We start from the raw sequence: 19,809 nt of genomic DNA on the forward strand, positions 1-19,809 counted from the left end.
GTCTGGTTCTGGGGCTGCATCCGGGGCGTGCGCGGCGCCTATTACATCGCCGAAGGGCTGGGCCCTGACCGTGCCGCTCCCCGCAGCCGCCTCTACAGGTGCGGAGGCCGGGCCTCACCGCCGCTCCGTGCAGCAGACGGGCACCTGCCTGGGGAGGTGGGACCGGGGAGGCCGGTTTGGTGGCTGGGGGGAGAAGAGAGGGAGGTCAGAGGGGGCTGCCCAGCTCTTCTGGAGGAAGCCTCGCTGTGCCCCTGAGGGGCCTGGCAAGGCTGCATCAAGCCCTGTGCTTCAACGGGCTCGGGCCTGTGTCGTGCTTGTCGCTGGCAGCTTGAACTGCGTCGAATGGAGCCTCCTGCCACCAGTGACCGAGGAGATGGTTGCCCAGACTGAGCAGCTGAAGGGCCGTTTCCAGGGGGATCCTTCTTTTGAGTACGGGTACACTGAGATAAACGCAGAAGATGCTGAAAGATTGTTTGAAGATGGTAAGGAGGTAAATAGAGCAAAACACTTTCGAACTTTCTTCGCTAGAGTTGTACCCCTCACACTGGATAGGTGGTGGCTCCTCCTCCTTGTTTGTAATAAGCAGCCTGACCTTCTGCTCAGGCAGAATATATACAATTCCTCTTCACTATCATTGTATAGCAATGGCTTCTTGATTGAACTCTTACTTCCGTTACTCCTAGAGTTAGACACAGCTTAGAAATATTCTTTCTCCTTTGTGTTTTATTATGCATAATTGGTACAGATTCTCACTGCAGTGTCTGAAGCTTTACATAGGAACTGCAGGTACCATTCTTTATAACTGAATAGACAAGTCATAAGTAGCTTAATTGAGAGGGAGGAAATGATGGATGAAGGGAGGGACAGCTCATTCTCTGGTGAATCTAGACTGTCTGCTCCTGCTTCACTTCTTATGAGAAGAATGTCCGATTTGTGGTCCTCTTCTTAGTGCCATTGGGCTCTAAGCTGATGAGTCTGTTGTGGTTTCCATTGTTACCTCGAGTTTATTTTCAGAAATGACAACAAGGAAAGCCCTGCCTTTAAAATTTGCTTATTTTTCTTTAAAGCCCATGATCAAGGAGGAGTCCCGCCTTGTAGCTACAATAGAACAGATAGACAGAGCAGTTGGTATCATCCCCCGGGGGGCATTTGTGAAGACTCCTCTTGGGTCTGTGCGTGAAAACAGAAACTTTGAAGGTAAATTCTCATTGTCTTTATCAGGATCAACTGTACTTTGATCATAAAGGCTGTAAATTAAGATGACTTTCTCTAGCTGATGTTTTGATTTCAAGTTTATTTTTATCTTGGGTAAAATGAACATGGAGGAGAGAATCCAATGCCACAAATGTTCAGGTGCATGATTCAACTCTGGAAGGTGGGAGGAGAGTCAGTAATGGCTCTGACTCATTAAACCTGTAGTTTCATTTGTCTGTGTATAGTTTATGTCAGTGTTTAGCAATTATAGCTGCAGTGAATTCTCCATCTAGAGATAGGATGTAACCAAACGGGCACAGAGAGTTGATCTCAACTCATGCCCATTGCTTATCTGGGACTGCAGTTAGCATGGTCTGTAATGCACAACATCAGGGAGTACTGCCACGCATTTCTAGCAAGTCTTTGGCCTTCTGTGGAGTCCATTGGAGAAAGATTGTGATTCTGTCTTATGCTGTGGGCATTAGAGAAACAATATGACATTTGATGGTATAATGTATGTTAGCCCAGCTCACTGTATTAATGGTCATCAATGGCTGTTCACAGGTCTTTCTTTGACGGAGGCAAAAAAGTTAAGTTCCTATTTCCATTTTACTGAGCCTGTTAACCTGAAGAATAAAACCCTGCTGGAGAAGGCTGATCTGGACCCATCCACTGACTTTCTAGACTCTCTGGAGCATGATATCCCACAAGGTAAAGGTAGCAGAATCAAGAGGGAAGGCAGTCTAAGTAGCCTGGGAAACGCTGAGGCGACAAGGTGTGGGTTACCGTGGAGTTGGTATGCTTGGGAGAAGCTCCTGCAAATCTGTACAGGAACTTTATCTGTTAATGTTGTAAGTGTTGTACTTAATTCCCTTTTTAAGCAATTATAAATGCTTATGGTGGTAAGATGTTAGTGTACCAGGGCTGTCACATCCTCACAACAGGTATGACCCCATCAGCAGTAACCCTTTCTGCCTAAGTGCCATATTCCTTCCTGACTCCTGTAAAGCCTGTGACAGCTGGTGTCCCTACCAGGAGAGAGAACTCCACCAGTTACAGAGGGAATTTATGTGGTTTGACGTATTTCACACCTCTTGTCCCACCCAGTATTGCTCTTCTTTATCTAAATGGGCTCTCATTAACACTAAGCTGGTACTCTGAGAGGCTGAATTCAAACTTTCCTTTGATAAACTGTGTTAGAAATGCTGTAGTGAGGAATAATCTGTACTCTCCCGGGATTACACACTGCGGAAGGAGAAAGGAAGATGTGCATACTGGAATGTAGCTTCAGTTCACATCTCTACGGTTCTGCTGGACAACTGTTAAAATACATTTAAAGCCTCTTCCAGGGATTCTCTGGCAGGATATTTCTCTAAAGAGATAGAAATGACTTGTTATTTGTTTCTAACTGCTTTTTGCTGATTTGCTGATTTGCTGCATTTTTCAGATTGGGCCAAGTGTTTCCACATCCTGCTGTCTAGAAAGATTCTTGGGACACAGTCAGAACTTAGGTTTGCTATTTTATTCCTATCCTGGAGTAGCAAGATAGGATAGTAGGCATCCTGTGCCAGATGGAATTGGCTGGAAGGACAGTGAATTGCCGCTGCTGTAAATAGCTTTTCAGACTTTGTCATATCTCTCTCTCTCTCTCTATATATATATCCCAATCTTCCCTTTGGCAAAAAAAGAACTGAGAATGAACCTAGTGAGCTTCTGCCTGAATTCTGAACATTTTTGACTGTTCAGAGCATAAACAGCGCTAAAATCTAAACCACTGTTCAACTTACTTGGAATGTCCTTGTCGTTTTCCAGAGATGTAGTCTGGAGAGACTGCACATTTTTACATACACTGGCTCATTGAGTTGGCTCTTTTGACTCAAAAAGGAGTATTGCAAGGGGGGTTAGGTCCTAGATACCTCCTAAGAAAATTTTAGCTGCAGTTTCATATGGTAGTTCAGGCATTGCTACTGTTTGCATTTTTTTTTCCCTCTTTTTTCGTAGGGTTTGCAGTAGGGAGACTTTTTAATTTTGTGAGGCCTGAAACCACAGAGCCACGGCAGCAGGACATAAATCTGCCATGCTTTCTGTGTTTCCGCTAGAAAACAGGCACCAAGCGTTAAGAGCCTTAAGGCTAATTTGCATCACAGAGTTGGTTTTAGTCACCTTCAGTTGTGATGGAGAATGGCACCTTTGAAAGATTACAGGTATCATTCTGCAGTGTTTCATATCTAGTTCAAGGGACCAGGTAACTGGCAGGTCATGCTGTATGTTAGACATGAAGACGGTTGAAGTCTTTAAATCAAATTTGACTTGTAGCTGTATTTTATCCAGTGGCAGATAGAAAGCGGGGCTCAGCTGTGCCACTGTCACGTTTATCTTCCTGTGGCAACCTGAGGTCTGTGTAAGTGTGAACCTTTGCCCCCTTAGCAGGAGGTCATTGCTGTTAGTGCAGATCATGGTCTCCTCAGAAAAACTTACCTCTCAAAAATTACCTGAGCTCAAGTGCAGCTGAGTGCTTCTTAATGGAAGAGGGGAAGATTCATCACGGTACCTGTGCAGCTCTGGCTGTATTGTCCTGCTCTTTTTTGGACTGAACCTGGGGATTGATGGAATGAGTTTGTCAGGTGAAGGAAGTAAGACAGGAACTGGTTACAGGATCACAAGGCATGTAGCCTTTCTAATTGCACTCTATCACATGCAGATAGGAGCTCTGACATTAAAGAAAGATCAACCCACCCCCCTTTAACAAGCATTCAGGTTGCCTAAAGTACTGGTTGCTTGTGAAAATGGAAAAAAAAGAACAGAGGGCAGACACAGGCTTTCTGCTGATTTTATCAGCATTACTCTGCCAAAGTCACTCACTCCTGGCTGCAAGGCACTCAAGCTTTGGTTCTTGGATTACCTTCTTTCAACTCTGCTAGTGCGTGTTGGTCCTGACCCAGAGCAGACAGTGCTTTTTCTATTTCCTGACGTAGTTCTGGCAAATCCCCTCATTTTCATCTGAAACTTTTCTTGTCTTTCCTGGCTAGATCCTCTCTTGAACAGTTATTGTCAGAGCAGAAGTAGGAATTCCCAAATCTATTGCATCTAGAATTGTGAGTGAAGCCAGAATTGTCTCTGCCCTCAACAAATACACAAAAAGTGGACTGAAGATGAGCGACGTCTGAGTGATGCTTCCCTCCCAGCCTTCATTGGCTAGAATTTCCCTAGCATCTTAAAAGACCTAAAGAACAGGACTGAGAGATTAAGGGCTGATTTTAACCTGTCTAAAAGTAACAACTCAGTTGGAATAGGTTTTTTTATTACTTGGAGACTGAGCATCTGTGATGGTTGTCAAGGGCGTAACTGTCATAAAATGTATGGTGTGTCACAGGAGAGCAGAGGTGTCGTACAGAATGGAAAGTTGGAGGCAGAGAGAACATTTTATATGACAGCTGAGAGGTGGGAAGAAAGGAAGTTTAAACCGGTTGAATAAAGGAAACAATGGTAAAAGCAGAGAGTTTAGTGCAAGATTGGAAAACCTGGAGTTTTGTAACAAAACTGTCTGCCAACCTTATCTTTACCAGTGATATCTGTGGTGATTGCAGGTTCCACGTTCTATCTGTGTGTCTACCTGTGAGGTTATCTGTGCACTTTAAGAGTTCAGAATATGTTGCTGCTCCTCCCCTAATCATACTGTGAGTCTGTCTGTTTCTTCTTGGTGTCTCAGCTCCCAGAGACAAGTGACTGTGTAACTTAGCTTTTGTTAAAAAAACACATTTTTTTTAATGATTGTAGAGAAAAGTAGGAGAATATGAACCCGGTCTTAAATGCAAATTCCATTAGTTTATCCCCTTTAAAATCGCCAGCTCTCTGAGCCAAACTCATGAATTTGAGTGGCCTGACTCATGATTTTTGAACATGGAGGGGTTGTGATACTGATCTTCTGTCACCACAGTATCAGATCATGTAATGCTTCATTCTGATCCAAATGGCCAGCTGGCTAGAATGTTGCATGCTGGGATCTGTAGGTTTTGCTGGCCATATGTCTGCATTAAAGATAAGCTTGTTTGTTCTAGTCTAAGCAGACAATCTGCTCAACTTTATGCACAATTAGATGTAGCCTTTCAGCTGCTGGCAGATTGCCAGCCTGGGCCTTTCTGGAGTTCGGCACCCTGGGCTGTAGCATTTCAGGAACTAGAGTTGTGGCAGTTTTACGTATGCTTGTAGATAATGGAATGGCAAAGCAAATAGCAATAATTCCTAGCATGCCTGCAGCATTTTCACTTGATGACCCAATGGTGTGTAGATATGAAATAATAGTCACTTTTCAGGCATTGGCATGATGGGGAAAGTGAAAATGGAGGGGGAAGGATGATTTTACTATGACCATGGTGTCAGATCAGGCAATGCTACATTCTGCAAGGATAAAGGAAGGGGATGGGACAAAGCCTAAGGTACTAGTGTAGAATGGAAAGCTTGGGAGGAAGTAAAATAGGGGATGGAGAATTCAGTTCTTTGGCGCTTTCAAACTACAGTTCAGAAAAGCAATAACTTGACTCTGGAGGTTTGTTACAGATTACTGACTCGGATCACTTTGATATGGAGCTAAGGGACCCCAACAGGGCACTGTTAAAAACTGATGCAAGGGGGGAGGTATGTCAGAGGCAAAGGGAAAGAAAAATGTAGATGGGAAAAGGTATGAGTGGAAGTAGGATTTCTATGAGAAGATTTATTCAAAAGTCATGACTCCCTGTCAAGAAATAGCTGCTTTTGGCTGAAAGCCTACCACAGTTCACTGGTGGAGTAAAAGTAGGAATTAGAATTTAAAAAAAGCAATATAAAAGGAAATGGAGAAAGTTGTGAACAATTAATGATTGATATTATTGGAGTTGATAATGAGTAGAAATGACAAAGGAAGCCAGGATAACCTGGAGTAATCCATGACAACTGTAAGGAGGATTTTTTCAAGTATATTGAGAGGAAAAGAAAGCATAGTAATGGTACTGGAAACTGTCACTAAATGGTGATGGTAAAAAGGCTGATAAGAATGTGTAAGGGCAGATATGCTCAATAATTTTTTTCTGGTTTGTTTTTGGAAAGAATATGGACCCATGTCAAATGAAGACAATAAAATACTGTTTCAGTTTTCAGACTATTTGCTAAGGAAGGGTAGAGTTAGGCAACCTTTTCTGTTTGTCAAAAAATGAAAATGGCAGAGCCAGATAAGTTACTCCTGAAATCATTATCTTAGGAGATTTGTGGCATACTTATGATGCTAACCTTTAATAAATCCCAGCATTGCAGAGATATTCCCCTAAACTGATCTTGATTAGTAGTTGTGCTTCAGAAATCACTGAATGGGTGTATTTCTGGAAGGGGTCAGAAGGGGCTTCAGCTGGGACCAGTGCCAGTACTGATATTCTTCAACTTAATTATAAATGATCTAGAAGTAAAGGATTGGTGGAGAGACAAATAATGACAAGGGCAAGACAGCTACAGAGATCTGGCAAACTCGGCTTACTTAAATAAAGTACTTTTTGGTGTAGCTATCTGCAAAATCACATACCTAAGAGCAGGGACTGGAAGCCAGACTTGTATTCTGGAAGCTGTGGCTCTGAAAGGAAATCCAGGCACAACCCACTGAACATCAGCTCCCAGTCTGATCCTGAGACTTAAAAGGCTAATTTGATCTGTAGATGCATAAACAAGGGCATAGCAAATAGGAACAGGGAGGTGACTTTACTTTTGCATATACTGTTAGTGGAATCAGAACTGGATTACTGCACATTGCAAAACTGGAGAGCTGCAGAAAAAAGCCACAAAATGATTCAAGGGCTGGTGAGAGACATAAACAGTTCAATCTGTTTATCTTACGGAAAAGAACATGAGAATGACTGTATTACTGTGTAAATACTGTGTAAATACTCCATAGAGTTTAAGTATTGGGTACTGAAGGTCTATTTAGTATAGCAGAGAAAGGCATAACAGGAACCAGCAGCTGAAAATTATAGCCAGAAAAACTAAAATGAAAATTAGGTACAAGTTTTAACGGTGAAATGATTACCAGCTAGCGAGGGCAATGGATGAGTCTATGTCTCTTGCTATCTTAGCATCATGCTGGATGTCTTCCTGGGAACTGTGTTTTAGCCAAAAGCAAATAGAAGTTTCTAGTCCCAGACATGAGTAACTGAGTTCAATTTAATGGCTAGTGGTATGCAGGGGTCCAGAACAGATGATTTCCTGATATGCCTGGCTGTAAACTTGACGACAGCTGTGGAGGGTGATATTTAGCTCAGGCTTCTTCATTATCAGTGACAATAACACAAAGGTGACAATCGTTTCCTGAGACAGTGACTCTAAGAGCAGGACTCACAGTACAGCTGGCTTTGCTTCCTGAACTATGGTGCATGAGAGCTCAAAAGAGGACTGAGGAGATTCCTGACTTATCGCTGTCCATTGTGGAGGGTGAACTGAGGAGCCAAGACCCCTCAGATGTAGTTGCAGACTCTGTAATGCTGGGAGAGATTTTATAGCATCATTCTAAATGGGTATACAGTGGCAGAGTGGATCATGGTGAGTCTTGTCCACTTGCTGTTTCAAGATTCAGCTAGAGGAAGGGGAGAAGTGCCGAGACAGAAGATCATTTCAGCTCCTTTACCATTTTGACTGTGGAGGAGATGACAGTCACTCAGCCTGTAGCTCTATTTCTTCACCGAAATGTGCAGTGTTTTTGGAGCATTCCTTATACAGCATTAAGGACAAAAGGATTTATGGCTGAATACTTCAGGCACTAGCCTTTCTGTAAACTTGCTTAACAGTAGCCTGGGTTAGAATGCTAACCTCCTGTCCTCTGAGCTTTATTAGCATGTTCTTTATCAGTTTAGCAAAAGCTGGTACTTAATGGGCCCTTGAAGATGGAAAGGTTGCATTTCTAAGTGGGAGATACTTTCCTTTGGCCACTCTCAAGGGCCATTTTGGTAGCCCCATCTTGGCTGCCTCAAAAGCCCAGGTGCTGGAAGGAAGAAGGCCAGGAAACACAAACCTGCTTTATCTCCATGCATTAACACAGTGAATTAACTCCCTTTCGATGCCCCCCTCCAGGTGATTAATCCTCTATCAGCCTCCGTCTCCAGCCATTTGAAGAGTCTGTGTCTGCAGAGGTATTTACGACCCCCAGCTAGCCAGCAGAGAGCAAGTTGGTCCGTTATCAGGGCTCTAAGACAAATGGCTGCCTATCTCCCCAGTGGCCTTGCAAAATCCAGCAAAGTGCTATGCTGTGCTGGCCACCTACTTTCACCCAGCCTCCCTTCTCCACTAACATTTCACAGATGTGACCTGAGCCCTCCCCTTTCATTGCTTAACAATAAGCAGCACCTCCCCAGCTCTGTGAAAGCTGAGAGCAAGAGCACTTTGTTTCTTAGCCTGCCAAGAGCCACACGGGGACAAGGCTTTTCAAGCTGTCTCACTGAAATCCAAACTGAAAGACCTATAATGAATGAGAGGGCAGTACTTCCTGTTAGCAAGGATAAAAAGAGGTAGCCAAAATGTAGACCGAAATACCTAGTGTGGCTCACAGCTATCTTCGTTCCTGGTTAGGAGAGGTGATCCTTAGGCTTGATGAATGTGTGAAACTGAGCTACAGTATCCCATGGAGTTACCTGACATTTATACAAGTGGTTTTGACAAACAAGCTTTATAACACAGTGGTACAGAAGGAGTAAAACAGATTAGTGTGCATCAGAACAGTCGGCTTTCATATCAGTGGGAATCGAACCAAATAGCTGGCTCAGTGGGTTATTAGTTAAAGCATTGGTACCTGAATTTCTCTGTTAAAACTGAAGTCAGCCATCCCTTGAAATAATTCTAGGATGGCTGTAGCTGCTACCTTCCAGCAGGGCGCACTATGGTGCCAGCATTGTCAGTGCTGAGCACAGAAAAGGAAACCACAGAAAAGTAAAACGAGAAAGAAAAGCACCAAGAAGAGCATCAGACTGAGGAGAAGGTAAGGCCTCAGTTTCCAGACCGTGTGTGGTATACTGACCTCCTGAACTGTAGGTATGGAGAAGAGACTGTCCCTTCCAAGCTTAGGCAATTTCTGGAATGGTCGCTGGACTTTTCAATAGCTTTCTTAGCATCCTTAGTGATCACAGGCATGTAACGGACATACACAAATACATAAGCATGTCTCCTACATCCTTCAAAAGTAGGGACACTTCATTTTTGCTAGTGATGTGTGGACTGAGGAGCCTTTAGAGGCTGTTAAGGCCACTCCTGCAGTGACCCAAGAGAGTTGCCTGGGAGCAATACAAGATGTTGTCCCTCCTACAGCTGGGGCGCTGCCAGCTCAGGAGTTCAAGATCAGACTGGAACCTCTCACGTGGCAGCACAGCAGGAGGACTCCAGAGCCAGCTAGTATTATAGCTTTTGACTGGTTGGTCATGGTCTGCCTTGATTTCTGGAAAGGAGTCTGTTTTCCTTGGGCTTTGTGTCTACGGGTAATAAAGCAGTGCATTCACTGCTTTTGGGTCCTAGGTCTGTATCACCTCAGGGGTCTTGTTTAGTCAGAGGTCTTGGATGAGTTTATACTGGAGCAGGGCTGCCCATCAACTGAGAGCTGTGGTGGAGTCTTTCGCCCTCCTGACTGCTGCAGCGACAGACAGAAACAGAGTCTTTGTAGCAACTTTCAAGGGATTTTATTTAAAGTTTTTTCCTCCGCAGTAAAAGAAATCATTGCCTACCCTGTCTCCGTTTCAGCTCCTGGTTCATTGGATAGGAAAGGGAGATGAACTTCTTGCTGAACTGATGGGAAGTGCTGCTAAAGCCTCTTAGAACCAGAAATTGTAGTTTTATCACCACATCAGTCAGCCTTGGCCTAACACTTTCTCTAGGGAATGATGAAAAATTACTTGCAGGGGAAAGCCTAGGGCAGTCAGTGTGTCACAAAGTCAGAACAAGGTCAGCTTTTGCTAGGAGTGATCTATTTCTGCATGGGCTCCACGTGAGGAGTGGCAGCTCCTGCCCATGCAGCAGTTGGCATTGGTGCCAGCCCTCCATATAGCTTTGCTTTGCTGTTTGCTGCCCCTTTGGCCATAGAACTTTTGCAGGGAGGAAGTCAACGGGCGTTGTCTTGTTTTACTGTACACAAATATCATATGGATTGAAATTCTGCATCCTGAAGGAATGTGTGGCTCTGTGTAGAGGGAAAAGGACAAGGGACAGTTCATCTATGGGTATATTTGTACAGTTGTGCTGTGCAGAGATAGCTAGGCTATCCCAGGCACTAGAAGATGCTTAGCTATTTTTGGTGTTCAGAATTAGCTTGAATATCAACACAACTGCACTATGCTGTGTGGATATGCTCAGTGTGACAGTCTTCTCAGAAACTGGTAAACTCTTCAGAACTCGTATCTAGTTTAGTATGAAAACATTGACAGTTTATAATCCGTGCCATCTGTTCCTTGTCCTAAGCCCTTTTAACTAGCCCTGCTAATTTGATGATGAGGTAAGAAGTACAACTGGGGGACTGACAGGGCTTGTAGCCTTGCCCCTCCTGCAGGAGCGTGAATTGGATGTGCTCTAAGCATTCGGTGGGTTTTGAATCCCAGCATCGACTGCTTTGTGTTCTCTCAGAATTCAGAGATCAATGTGAGGTTCTTTGCCCCTAATCCAGCCCTGTTCATCATTATCACCTCCTCAAAGTGGCCAGTGCTTTGTTATCAGGAGAGGCGAAATCTTACAAGGTGGCCATAATCTCCTCTGAGAGTCAGACAGATATTCTCCGGTGGGTAAGAAAGTGACAGTGACCGAAAGCTCTAGGGGGAAGCAGGCTAGAACAAAGCTGTCCATTGCATCCTTTCATCAAACTGTTAATCTTTCTTTCAAAGACATCACATTTGTTTGATGACAAAAGCCCCAAAGAAGCTGAATTGAGCCTGAAATCCTGTAGCAAGATTTAGAGGAAGCGTCTTTCATTCAGAGCAGGGAGGGGCGAGAGACTCCTTCTTTTTCTTCCTACCAACCAATGGGCTCACAGAAGCCCACGAAGGTGACGGATTAATGCAGGGGCTCCCCAGGTAGATGCTACGTGACTCCTGGCACGCTCCAAAAACGTTTCCACAGCGACCAGCTGAACAAGAAATATGGAGTGTGACGGGATCCAGCGTAAACCTGTGCTTTGGAAGGAGAGTGCTTTGCCACTCTTAGAGATTTCTAAATTTACTACAGAAGACCCAAGATACAGTGATTCGTATTGTAGTTGTCAGAATCCAAATAGCAGGGATTTTAATCAGTTGTTCCTATTCCTTGTAAGTTTTGATTGCATATTGTCTTGCTGTTTCCTCTAGTGCACAGCCCCATTCCAAATCTTTGTTCTGGATGCTTTCTGTGCAAAGTCTGCATCCTTTTCTTAAAAAAAAAAAAAAAAAAGTAGAAAGGATTCTAGCTCTAGTCTAATTATCAGGTGGATTTAGGACTAAAGGGTAAACTAACGGCTATAAGGGAGGCTGTAATTTGATGTGTATTACTTCTGTGCTAGCTTTGTCAGTCCTTCCCATCCTCTGCTGCTCATTTATGTCTGTGTGTTGTCCCTTCTTTTGTGTTGGCATTGCTGGCTGTGCAGCCAGATTCCAGCTGGAAAAATAACTTTATTTTTGGCTAGACTATTTTTCAGCCAGATCATTTCCCTGACCTGGTTCACTGAGCAGTAAATAAACACTTTTGTGGTCTCTGTGATGGAAGAGTGATGAGGGGGGGGAATAAGGATCTGAGAGCAGGGGCTGCTTCAACTGGATTAAGCAGCACTGTTGTCAGATGTCTAAGTATGGCCTGAATTTCACCCAGTACTCAGAGGCACCTGAATATTGTGCATCTGGGACAACACTGCAATCCCTGAGTCTTCCTTGTCATCAGGAAACAGGTACTTTGTGTGTAAAGGGAAGGCCAAGGCCTGTCTTAATCATTTGTGCTGCAGAGGCGTCCTCAGTGGGAGAGGATAATGGAGGGAAAAAGCCTCTGAACTAAGATGATTTTACTTTGAGGTTTGAGCATGGTTGTATTTGTGTGTCAAAGATGTAGCAGGCATTAGGACCATGCAAAAGCCACTTGGCAGCATCTGACTGTTTGTAAGCTGTGCTTTCCTGGCTCTGGTGGCTTTTTAAAATAGTATTGAACCTGCAACCAGTCTGTGTTTTTATTTAATTATTATTAAATAGTTATATGGGGAATTGGAAATATTGACAGCAGTGTTAACATATGGGGTGCAGGTGGTGTGTCAAGCAAATGAAAGAGATTTAGTTTGCAGCCAGTAAGTGGCATGAAGGAGTTTGAGCCCCACATAAGAGTGTTTGGATGTGTCCTTATGGCTGGTAGGCTGTGCGTGAATTGTCCGTGTGGCGAAGTTTGTTGAGAGCCAGAGCACAGTGACCTTTCCTTATAGCTGCTCTGCTTTGCAATTTGTCTTTGTTCCCTACAGACAGCAAATTAGAAGTAGGAAGCTCTTCCCAGAGTAGGATTTTCTGTTGGAGGGAAATGGAAGCTAAATCCCACGGGTGTAGTGTAGCTTTGTCAGAGCTAAGTGCTTGGGGTCACGCAGCAAAGCAGCGGCTGCTTTTGCAAAGGGAAACAGTTTTGTTGCCCCTCTCTGGGTGTTAGTATTTGTCCTATAACTCAGTACTTCACTCTCACTCAGGACTGACTGCAGCAAGATCTGTTATAACCTGCTCTTGTGGCAGCATATTGTGCTAATGGTAAGTGCAGCCATGCTGTAGCTGCTTTTCCCTTGAGACATTTCCTCCTTTGAAGAGGAATTGATAATGTCACTTTTATGACCCTCTGTGAGCTTTTGCGACATGGAGCCTCTGTATCAGGCTGTCTAGCTTTTAAAGCTGTTTCTTCTCAAGCTTGCACTGAAATGAGGCATTGCTGAATCACCTCCAAAGCAGCAATGTTATGAGAGGTCATACTGAAAGTGGACCAGTTAAGGCAGGAAAGTTCTTCTGCAAACAGCCTCTTAAAAGGCTTTTGTTTAAAAGCTAATGTCTCACGCACCCTATTGCCTCTGTGAATTACAAGATTCAGCCTGTAGCTGAGACAGACATGGGGGATGAGACAGGGATTTCTATTGGCGACTGGAAAGGAAGAAGAAGCTGAGAAGGAGGTTGACTTTTGAAATTCAGCCCTGGTGTCCTGGCAGCTGTTGAAGGGCCATAAAAAAGGCAGTGGTTTAACACTGGGTGAGCATCAGGATCTTCAAAGCACTTTCTTGTTTGGGAAAGATGTAAGGAACTCCTCAGAATTCCTGCCTGTGTTTGGAGGGGTGGAGGCTGCAGCCTGATCCAAAGAGGGAATAGGAAGCTCCAGATCTTCATCCAGCGGATATTTTTCCCATGCTCTTTCCTCCCACACAGCAGCTCCCTCCCTTCCCTTCTGGAGCAGCAACAGGCAATAGTTTCAGCACAGACAGTGCTTGGCTTCCTTAGGTTTGCTGGGTGCAGCTTAAGAATTAACTTGCTCTTCTAAAAAAATGTATTTTGAAGAATGGAAACCTCACCAGAGCAGTGTTACTATGAGAAATCTTTAGCATGAGAGCAGCGACCTCCAGTTCCCTGCACCTCAGTGAGCTTTGCATGATGAGTGAAGTTAACTCTGCTGCCTGATTTAGGGACAATACAGGTTACAGCTCGCATGTAGATGCAAGTTAAGATCAGTATTTAACTCCAGGAAAGCCAACTTTTACTTGCTGTCTCCTAGTTCTAGTTGTATTCCCTCCAATGCAACTAATAATAATTTAAAAATTTTTTTCCTGACAACTTTTATCTGGGAGTCTTGATGTACCTTACAGACTGATGCTCTGAGCTTCCCAGCCTTCCAGTAAGAGACATACTGTCTGACGCAGGGACAATGACAAGCACAGGGACTGCAATGGGATATTCTGAGCCAATGGGTTATTCTGAGCTGCTGCATTTTTATAGTAATAGAGACCTACACCTACCTATGCAATGATTTTACTTCAAGAACCATTTGTAATAGCAGGGAGGTTAAAAAAAAAAAAAAAGAAAAAAAAGGATAAAAGCAGCATTTAATTTTCATAATTCTCCTCATCCCTTTTCATATTGTATTATTAAATGCATTTCTAAGGCTTTCTCTTGAAGGAGGAAAGAAGACATTCATTTTAAGCTATTATTTCATACTTTCATTAGCTACTGATTAAAGTACTTTTAGAGTGATTTATGACATCGTTATTTCAAACTCCTACAAGAAAGGTGGGCCTGAAAAAGCATCTTGTTGTTTGAAGATTGTGAGATTTGAGCTGTGATGGAAGAGAATACAATTGTCTTGGATCTTTCAAGGAGAACAACTTTCTCCATGTCTCATGAGTTCAAGTATTAATTTTGTTTTCTGGACCATTTCCTCAAATGCTGCTAATGTGGTGAGGTATGGAAAAAAAAAAAGTACTGAGATAATGGGCCCTAATTTCTTCCTTTAAAGAAAAGGACAAAAATAAGCAGATAGGTTCCAGAACTTGAATGTGATGTCTTCTTAGAAGGCAGACACCAGCACTGTGTATCAAATGCAGTTTCTGAATGGGTGTTGCGTGTTGCAAAAGTCCAGTCTGGAAAAGTATATTGAATAAATCACCTTTGGTAGCTGGGTTAGACAAAAATGTCCCCAGTGATCTGGTTAGTAAAAGGTGGAAGGTGGCACTGCTGCTGCTGTTTGGCTCTGCAGAATAAAGAGCAGCTCTATGACTAATCATCATTCTGGCTGAAAACAGGATCTGAATGAAAATGACATTACAGTTTCAGGCAGTTTCTTATAATTTTTCCTGTCCTCAACCTATGTTGCGTCAGTCCAGTGGGATTGCCCTTAAGTAACCTGCTTGTTTGGTTCAGGTCCTCATTTCACAGGAAGACTTATGCAGCATCAGCAAAACTTTATTGTCCATATTTGCATAGAACTAGATGCAGAGTCAAGGTTCAGAGAAGAGCTGGAAAGTATAACAACTTAATATTCCCCAAAGGTCTCACATTTATGAAATGACAAATCTGAGCCCTTTGAGAGTTTGCAGCTTGGACAGACGGTGGGGAAATGAAGCAGCTGCACATCACAGCCTTCAGAGTTCTAGCATAAAAGTGAATGGAGCTGTCTTCAGTGACATTTGTTCATTTCTGCCAGATGTGAAGGTGCATGGGAAGTTCCTTTGATCAGCAGTTAACTGCTGATGAATACTCTGCAGAGATTGATAAGGCTGTGTGACACTGGGTAAATGTTCTGAGGAGATCATGGATCCATGTACTCCCCCAGAGCACAGATTGGGGATTCAATCAAGATGAACTCTACCTTCTCTGCAAATTTGTCCAACAAAAAGGAGTCTGAATCCAGATATAGTCCCTGAGAGCATTAATATCCCTGTTTTCCCTCTCACCTTTCCCACTTGTCACGCTCCAGGCATTTCTTTTTGTTCTTTGTAAATAGTTTGGGGCAGAGGGTTCATCTGTGTACATGAACATATATATATACAAGCTATCACATGTACCCAGGCTGCTGGATGCTTCCAGTATGTTGGGAGGCATTAGCAAACTAGAGAATCCCTGAAGGCTTTCACCACTCAGCAAGGCAAGGCACAGTCCTATCCTTGACAGACTTGCTTCTCAGAGGACTGGTCCTAAGTCAATGAGAGTTCCTCATTCCATTATCTTTTTGTCAGAGAAACTCTTCCAATAGTTTACAGTCCCCCCTGCAAACCAATGTGTAAAGCTGCAGCAAAAGCCACCGGTATTTGGATGAAGGGAAGATCATTTCTGCAAGTTCAAACTGCAAGAACCCTGCACTGAAAGCAAAGTCGGTTCAGCGTTCAAAGGAGAAATGGAAGAAATTATTTGTCACAGTTACATTCAGACCTATTTGCTTGCCACTTGTTGCTCAACACCCCTATGCATAGTCTAGCTAGTGCCACTAGCAAATGCTGAAAACTTGTGGTGGCAAAGTTCAAGAAACTGTTTGAAAGCTTGTCCTTTGACAGCAGATGGCTGTAGTGCTTCAGCCACCGGATGATCTGTGTTGTAGTGAAGTGTTCTTCATCTGGGTTTCCATGCTATCCAAGTAGTGAAGTTTCTTAAGAACATGCAGATTTTGTCGGAGACCCAGTCAGTCAGTCAGAATTTGTAATCCCAGTGGCTGAACCATAATACGTGTTTTTACTCCAGGTATGACAAAGATCCAGTCCAGTTTGTGTCCATATGAGTGGCACTGGAGAGACTGCATGGGAGACTGGGATTGCCTTGTATGTGAAACCACTGCTTGTGAAGACACTAGCTCATGTTTTAACTAGGACCTGTGCGAAGAATGTCACAGTGCAAGGAAGGTGAAAAGGTGGCACACACCTCTACTGATCCTGTCCTATATTAAGTAGTGCTTTGCTTTACTGTGATTCCGGCTGTTTGTCTTTAGTGGAAACATGGAGCTGAGTGAGTCAGAAGTAAGCTCTCCAGTGCGGAGATCTCCCGAGTCTTTAAAGACTATGAATGTCTCCTTTGTACTTCTACCCTGCAGCCAGACTCCCTTCGTCAGAAAGTTCAGTGACTGTCACGGAAGGTAGGGGTTCTTGCTGGTCATTTAGTTCCATGTTTGCACGTAACTGAAGGTTACATACTTTGAAAGGTAACAGATAAAATATGACACAGGACTTATGTTGTGCATATTATGGTATAACAAACCTGTGGAACTTGCTACTGAAGGAGACAGGGGAAACAATGGTGTCCAAGAAACTTTTGAAAAGTACAGAAATACAAAGAGAAGAGATAGGTAACAGGTGAGCAGCACAACTTGCAACACTTAGTTTTGCAGGGCTTTGAATTTTATTGTTCCTTTCTGATTCCATATATATGTTTCCCCTCAACTTCCCTACTCCCTCAAGCCCTCTACTACTGTAGTTTGCCATGAACTGCCTAAGAGACTACATGTACTGCAAGCGAGTGTGCAAAAGCCTAAAGCTAGGCAAACACCGACTGCCCAGCTAGCTGCTGCCTCCTGGATGCCAGGCAAACCAAACAGCCTGCGCTTCCTTGTAGCTGCTGGCAGGCCAAACAAATAGCTTCAGGAGGTGCAGTCAACCCCTGGGCCATGTCCTGTGGCGACCTGTTGTAGGAACTTGCGGTGTTAAAGCCCTTCAGCCCCTTGTCGGATGTGACTAAAATTGTCCAAGAGTCAGAAGTTAGTGGGAGAGGGAGGACTGGCAGCTGACAGCAATCACAGAAGCCCTTCCCCTGGCTAACCATGACATGAGTAAGCATGAGTCATAGCATAAATTGATGAGCCTAAAATTATCTACAAGGATGAATACTGTCTAACTAGCCCAACACATTATGGGCTTTCTGCTTACTCTGGAATTGGCAGATTTTGGCTTTGGGTGCAGATAGGCTGACTGCTTGACTCTAGGCCAATAGTAGCCTGACAGCTCCAACTGCCTTTTTTTTTTTTTTTTTTTTTTTTCCAAATATTATTCCATTCATGGTAACACCATTCCTTTCCTCTAGGCATTACTGATTTGGTGCTGAAGCTGGTATTTTTTCTCCTGGCAGCTCCTTACCCTCTGGCATTGAATCCAAGCTGATGCTCCAGCCCCCTCCCCTCCGGCATTGTTCCCAAGGCTGTTGTGTCAGACAGAAAACAAATACTTAGTGGCTCAGAGCTCCTTGCATCCAGGAGAAATTGCATTTTCACACTGGCTCTGAACCTCCTCTGCAGAGCCAAAGCAAAATTAATGCGGAAACTAATCCCTTTGCCCCTACCACGCACATCCTCTTCAATGGTGGAGCCAAGAAAGACTGAAGAGAATTAACCTTTTCTGTAAATGTCTCTGAGATAGGAAATACCCTGCTTTTCACTTTCTCTTCCTCCTCTTTCCCAGTTGCTGCATCAGGGAAACCAGTCTTCCCTGGAGCAGGAAAGTGCCTTCTTCCTCTTCCCACTACTAATGCTATGAGTTTATTTTAAGAAGAAATTTCATACCTATGCAGGATTGCTATAGCTAGTCTTGGCTCTCTATAGCTATTAGCTATACCAAGTAGGTGGCAGAGCTTGTTAGAGTAACTGCTGCCCACTCAGAAGCAGCCAAGAATAGCTGTAGCCTCTCCTAGGGATCAAGAATACAAGTCTGTAGCTCCAAGGGTCCCTTCCTGTGACGCATACGACATTACCATCATAGCCATGGGAATATGCTACTGTGTGAAACTAGACAAAAACATCTGGAAATGAGGGCAGCCTGTAATGCTGAATTGACAAAAGAAGAAAGGGCATCAAGGTTTCTGGTCTCCCCAACTTCCAGAAAGGGCATCAAGGTTTCTGGTCTCCCCAACTTCCCTCTTTTCACGTGTCACAAACTCCAATGCAGCCTTGTGCACTGTTAACTGTTCAGGCAGAACCCACCGCAGTCCTTCTCCCAGCTTAGGGACAGCTTGCACCAGGAACGCTTCCTCTTTCTCCTCTAATGTGACTCATTAGCACATGTTCTTGCACAGGCTCCTGGACTGTCCAGCTAGAGAAGGGAGGCACAGTGGTGGTGCTGCGGAGCCTGCTGTGGCTGGGACTGACGTTCTACCATGTCCCAATGACCAAGCAGTATGGCTACGTCTACTTTGGCACCGGTGAGAAGAACTTAGATCTGCCCTTCATGCTGTGACTCTCCTGTCTGGGACGAGGACTGGAGAAAACATTTAGATTTTATACTTACGAGGTTTTTGTTTACTGCTTGTTCTAATAAATGTTTGAAACCTCTGCACTTTGAGCAGGATTCTTCTGTGCCTGGACTCCAGCCCTGATTCTTTTCCTAGGACTTCAGTGTGTGCTATCTTCCCTCAACTCCAGATTGAATTCCCTGTAATGTGTCACTGCAGATCCTTTAGATAGTAACAAATGACATTTTGTTCCATGATGGGTGAAGCCCTAGGTCAGAAATCAAACCTAGGCCATCTGTCTGATTACAAAGACACCATGCTTACACAAAAACTAATTTGGAGACAACATGAATGAATGCCTGCTGTCACCCATGAATGACAAAACAAAAACAGAACTGGAGTCAGAGTAGAAAACTGATGCATACTGTAAGGGATCAGTACTAAACCCTGAACTCTAGAAAGGCATATTGAAGAGAGTATTTAGTTTTTCAGATGTTAGGTTTCACCAAAATTAGAGGGGTCTTTCCAGCTCACGGCACTAAACTGTAGAAAGAAAATTAACTGTGGGCATCACCTGGTCTTTCGCAAAATCTGCTCGTTCAGGTTCATCTCAAGGCAATGGTTTAATCCAGTGACTTTTGTCACTAGTAAAGCTCACTGAGCAGAGCTACCTGGGCTAGAAGACATAGTAACTTCTGTACGTAAGAGAAGAAAGAAAAATTTTTTCCTTTCTGAAGGGCTGTAGGTTTCAAAGCTTCACAAAATAGAGATGGTCAGCGAAAGATTTTCTCTCAGTATAGTTAATGAAGTCTTGGCTCTGTCCCCCAAAGCAAAAAGATCTTGGCCAGCTCAAGGGGCTGAATGTAGGGCTTCCATTTCACAAAGTAAGGCTAGAAAGAACCATTATAATCTAATTTGATTTCCTGGGTAATATGGGTTTTTATCCTTACTTTTTGTTCCT

The 19,809-nt window shown here is 43.7% G+C and overlaps 1 protein-coding gene across 1 annotated transcript; it reads left to right on the forward strand.

Moving 5' to 3' along the window:
- Nucleotides 1–6: 6 nt before the first annotated feature.
- Nucleotides 7–18,948, forward strand: RSPH9 (radial spoke head 9 homolog (Chlamydomonas)). Its single transcript, XM_009583321.1, has 5 exons — nt 7–98; nt 328–490; nt 1,068–1,197; nt 1,759–1,905; nt 18,693–18,948. Exons 2-5 carry the CDS (start codon nt 374–376, stop codon nt 18,851–18,853), a joined length of 555 nt encoding a protein of 184 aa, XP_009581616.1. The 5' UTR covers nt 7–98; nt 328–373; the 3' UTR covers nt 18,854–18,948.
- Nucleotides 18,949–19,809: the final 861 nt, after the last annotated feature.

Source organism: Fulmarus glacialis, unplaced genomic scaffold (genome assembly GCF_000690835.1).
Source record: "Fulmarus glacialis isolate BGI_N327 unplaced genomic scaffold, ASM69083v1 scaffold24228, whole genome shotgun sequence".
In the NCBI taxonomy this organism is placed as follows: Eukaryota; Metazoa; Chordata; class Aves; order Procellariiformes; family Procellariidae; genus Fulmarus; species Fulmarus glacialis.